General features: G+C 36.3%; 1 protein-coding gene across 1 annotated transcript; it reads left to right on the forward strand.

Annotated features, from left to right (window-relative positions):
• Positions 1 to 824: 824 nt before the first annotated feature.
• Positions 825 to 2,469, forward strand: LOC116167083 (facilitated trehalose transporter Tret1-like). Its single transcript, XM_031482322.1, has 3 exons — positions 825 to 1,067; positions 1,114 to 1,316; positions 1,361 to 2,469. Exons 1-3 carry the CDS (start codon positions 881 to 883, stop codon positions 2,387 to 2,389), a joined length of 1,419 nt encoding a protein of 472 aa, XP_031338182.1. The 5' UTR covers positions 825 to 880; the 3' UTR covers positions 2,390 to 2,469.
• The last annotated feature ends 2,930 nt before the right edge of the window (positions 2,470 to 5,399 follow it).

Consider the following 5,399-nt stretch of genomic DNA (forward strand, 5'->3'; position numbering starts at 1 on the left):
TTACTATTTTTAGTTGATACCTGGAAGGCTATTCTACAAAAAGGAGAACGGGGGTTTATTGCAGTAAGGGACGTGACACTCGTTACCGAGACAGCAAAACCTCCGATTTTAGTAGGGATACACGGACAGGTACTAATGTAATAGGTGTAGGTATAAAAATATAACTGGGGTAATTGGTTGTTATGGTAACCTGTTTGGTAAGGGAATCTACCTTGGAACTGTAGTTACCAGAGAAAGTGAATAGGACGGGGTGATACAGGTAAACATTCGTACCAATTGAGTAAAGTTTCGAGTTGTTTTGTTGACTTTATTCATTCACCTCAAAGGCAACTTACTATCCATATTCCTGGTGAGCCTGGAACTTAACTTAAGTTTAGAAATTGCATTACAAATGACATTTGCCATGAATCTGATCATGGTAAATAAATTCTTAGGATATAAAAGGAACCACAAATGTTTATTAAATTTCTAAAAGGCGATCGATTTCGGGTTTTCTATCTACCCATCATCAGGCCATGCTAAAATATCACATGAATTCATGTGATATTTTAGCCTGATGATGGGTAGATAGAAAACCCGAAATCGATCGCCTTTTAGAAATTTAATAAACATTTGTGGTTCCTTTTATATCCTAAGAATTTACAACGAACCCAAAATAATGGAGAACTACATTACATACATGGTAAATAACCTTAAACGTTGATACTCAATTAAAAAAGATAGCCTATTGTGTGCAAAATAGCACTCTAATCGTAACTAATTAGATAGGTAAGTTGTTATTTCGTAATACATACTACATAAGTTTTCAATGAGTATAGATTAGCGTCAAGGAAAATATCTCTTTACTGTGACAATTCCTTTACAAAATTAGAACGCTAATATGAAATCAAGCAAATATCTTGAAATGAGGCGAGTTTTGTCTCAAGTAATAGCCGTTATGGCAAAAAATTTTTTAATGGTGTTAGAGGGAATGAGCGTAGGCTATGTAACTATCTTAATTGCATCACTCACCGACCGAAATTCGAACGAGACGATTATTTTAAGTGAAGCGCAAACATCTTGGATCAGTAAGTGGGTTGTAACTATAATCAGCACGTATTTGCTCCATTTTAGGTTCTATTTCGCCAATCTCTTCGTTAGTAGGATGTTACTTTTCTGGATTAGTTTCGGATCGCATTGGTAGAAAACGCGCACTTATTAGTTTAACGATACCGAATTTTATTGGATGGATTGGTTACTATTTTGCGAAAGAGCCCTGGCACATTTTCGCGACGTTAGCTTTGCATGGTATATCAAGTAGCTTTACAGAAGCACCCGTAAGTAGAATTTTGCTAAACGGATTTATTTATTCACATGGTAGGTTTTGACGTACGTGGCTGAAGTAACAGAACCCCACTTACGGGGAGCTTTATCAACGACAACAACATTAGCGATGAATATTGGAATGCTTTTAGAAACCTTTATTTGTAGCATGTTACATTGGAGAACAGCAGCTTTAGTGACATGCAGTGTGCCAATTCTAACGCTATGTATGTTGATGATAGTGCCTGAAACTCCGTACTGGCTATTACTACAGAATAGATGTGACGAAGCGCGTAAAAGTCTCGCATGGCTGAGAGGATGGGTTTCCGTTGCAGAAGTTGAAGAAGAGTTTCAGGAAATACAGAAGGGATGTTCTCAGCGTGAAGCTGATACGTCAGTGATAAAGCCCACACAGTATTTCAAAAGAAGCTTTGTGATCCCATTCTCTTTACTTGCATTTTTAATGATTTGGTCAAGTTTTATAGGCATAGGTCCGACGACCAGATACAGTGCAGTCATTTTTTCAACATTCAACGTACCTATTAATAAGTTTTACGCAGTTGTCTTAATGAGTGCATCTGGCATACTTGGAAGTGTGCTGTGTATTTTTTCTATTAAACACTTTGGAAAACGCAAGACAGCCATATCATCAATATTTGCCTTTTGTATGTGTCACATTTGTATTGGTATTTACGCGTACATGTATAATGTTACGAATTTAAAGTTTACCACTGAAAATATGGCAACATCCAGTAACGATTACCAATGGATTCCACTATTGCTTCTTTCAGCTTTTAGTTTTATTGCTTTTTGCGGACCTAAAAACTTGCCCTGGGTATTGATAGGGGAAGTGTTTCCAAACGAAGCACGCGCTGTAGGATGCGGGTTAATTTCAAGTGTTTTTTATATATCCTCGTTTGCAGCAAATCTGGCTTATTTGGATATGATTGCTTTAATGTCCTTTCCTGGAGTGTACTGGACTTTCGCCTTTGTTTGTTTTATAGGATTACTCATTACATATTTCCTAGTGCCAGAGACAGAAGGCAAAACGTTACAACAGGTTGCGGATTATTATAATGAAAAATGAGTTTAATATAGATAATAGTGTATTACCTATGTAAAAGAGAAAACTATTTCTAATACATGTTCAGCAATTTATTGAATGCACACCGGAATATTTAGTTGGTAGTAGTTTGGTTTAGTGTGAGGGTGTATTTTTGAAACGACTACACGGAAATCAATCGAGCAATTATTGAAAAAGTTGGTTGTTCAAACATAAAACTGTTCAGTGTTGGGAGACGGCCGGTCATTGTTAATTTAAAAAAAAGTGTCACCTAAAATTCTTTCTAGAAGTGACAATTTAGATGCCTCATTGTACCGATTGGTCATTGTACCAGAGCAACGCACTTCTATAATTTTTTTCTAATCTTGCGACAATACCCTCGCCAAAGACTTGTGGTTGTGGTAATAGAAAAACAGGCCCCATAATTACACAGAGCGAGATTGTAATTTAAGTAATAACAGGAGACGTCTTTTAAACCCAACAATTAAGCTTTCCGCACAAATTGTAGGTAAACAATTTTCTTAGATCTAAATTCGCATAAGAATAATTACCCCCAACGCCATTATTTATTATATTATGCGGAACGAAAAGGCACCAACTTATCTTAGGCATCTTGCAAATTTAAGGCGTCGTTTTGTACATTTCAAGTCGCACATGTTTCTTGCATGGCGCGTTTACCTCGTAACTTTCACTTTTTAGCATGCAATTCGTAACTCGAGTAAATCATGATGCCGGCAGTTCATTTAAGAATTTCGTCGCGAAGCTCTCTTCGTAACGGTTCTTTAAATTGATCATCTTGTCTTATCCGGTGGAATCAATAAATTTCAAGTGTAGTATGCGCGTCTAAAAAAAGGACCAATTCTTTCGCAAAACTATGCAAGTGAAGTTGCGGGTTTTATTACTAATTATTCTACACTGGAGCGTCAACGGCACGCAAAGATTTATTACGTGTTGATCTAATTAACGCGACACTTAATCCCGTTCCTCGCGTAAAAAAGGACGGAACGTGGGACGTTAATTAAATCAAAGCGCCAAATAGTTTTTTTTTGGCTATTAACTAATCAAACTTATTTGGTCATAGCTAACAGGCATTTATTATTAGCACGCAATGACTCGGCAGGTCTTACAGCACTCATTATAAAAGCGCGTTATCAAAATTATGATCGTAGTACCATTTCTATACAATTTGTTGTTTTTTGTTTCCACCACCACATTTTGGCAAATATTGCTGTTGGTCCACTGTATTTTTAATTGTTCACTATAGATTGATTAACGAGATCAAATTTTATTTTTTTATATTGTATTACCTAATACCAGTTCAACAAATAATTTGTTATTCATGGATTAATTTAAAAATGAGTAATGGCAAAGGTAACAATGACCTTTATTTGATGAGACTTTGTTTTTTAAAGATAGCACTCTAAGGTCTTTGGGTTAGGCCTCGTTTCCGTCGGGTATGTATTTTTTTTGTTCTAAGTTGAGGTGCTCTTTTTCTTTTTTTTAAATTTTCTGATTTTTTGATTGTTTTATTTATAAAAGGTATTACAGAATGAACTGAGGCTTTAGCGATCGTTCTGTTTGTCTGCTGGTGTATTTAGATATGTATTTTCCACAGATCTCAAAAACGGTTGAGTATTTTTAATATTTTCTTTATATTTTTAGAGGTATATTAGTTCAATAAGTGCGACTCAGTCGTTTATATCTGAGGCATTTTTGTGCTTTTTCAAATTTCGATCACGATTATTAAAGGAACAGAATTTTTTACAATTGGCCCTATGCTAACTAATGGCTGTTTGCACCGACAAATTTAAGTGGAGCTTAGCTTAAGCGTAGCTTAAAATCCATGGCAACAATTGTCTCAATAATCGTTGTCATGGATTATGCTAAGCTCCACTTAAATTTGTCGGTCCAAATGACCATAAGAATAATATTTTTTCGAATGTGAATCCTTTATCAAATGGGGTGGTGAGGGCGGATGGGCTATTATTTCATTCACCTATAAGATCTACGCGTTGCGTATACAAGTTGTAGGGTTGTAGGACAATTCGCACCCGAATAATTCGCACCCGGACATTTCGCATCAAAGAAAATTCGCATCAAAGATATTTCGCACCCGGACGTTTCGCTCCCGGACAATTCGCACCCGGAAAATTCGCACCGGAATTTCGCTCCCCTGAGAGGGTATTTGTGTATGGTTGACTTTTAACGGCTGTGAAGTATTCAAATCTCCAATATTACCCACCAATATCACGTTTTATTACTTTATGCATGTAATAGACGTATACCTACATTTAAAATTTGGATACTTTCAATAGTAAGGTATAATTTGGAATCGTGATGTCCATTTTGTGTTCAAACTCTAAATGGGATAATTGATTAATATTGAATAAAAGTTCTCTAAACCGTTCCCATATAATTTAATAAAACGAAGTGATACACTACATGATTCGACCAACGGTCATCTTCAGGTGGTCTACAAGATGGTAGAGATCATTGAGGAGAGACTATAGCTATAAAACTTACAATAGATGGAAAACAATTAAAAACCCAAAAGGGCATTAAAACTGGAAAGCCCAACGACCATATCCGTGGTTGGTTCCAGAGTAAAACTGAAATTTGAAGAGGTTGATAAACTAAATTTTTTGCAAGGGAGGGCCGAACCTAAAAACTAACATTAGACGACGCTATAAGCAACGATGAAACTTACGTATTAAAAAGTCAAAAGGTCAAAAGACGATATCCTAACTAATAAAATACCCAATTAAGGGCTTTGAAACTGGAAACCATCTGCACTTCCAAAATCAGTGCTCGGTTTAGCTAATCTTACCTTGTCATCGTTGACCCAGATCCTGGCATTGCATGTCAAACGAAGAGCCGATGGATACTTCTTTGCTCTTCTCGCTCGACACAGCCATGATGAGGAGTTTTGGAGTTTAAGGTTCTTAGCAAAGAGGTACCTACATGTATCTTTCATAGATTATGTATCTCTTTCCCCTTTTCGTTGTATCGAACTCCATTGTTACGCGCCCGTATA

Source organism: Photinus pyralis, unplaced genomic scaffold, assembly GCF_008802855.1.
Source record: "Photinus pyralis isolate 1611_PpyrPB1 unplaced genomic scaffold, Ppyr1.3 Ppyr1.4_LG3b, whole genome shotgun sequence".
NCBI lineage: Eukaryota > Metazoa > Arthropoda > Insecta > Coleoptera > Lampyridae > Photinus > Photinus pyralis.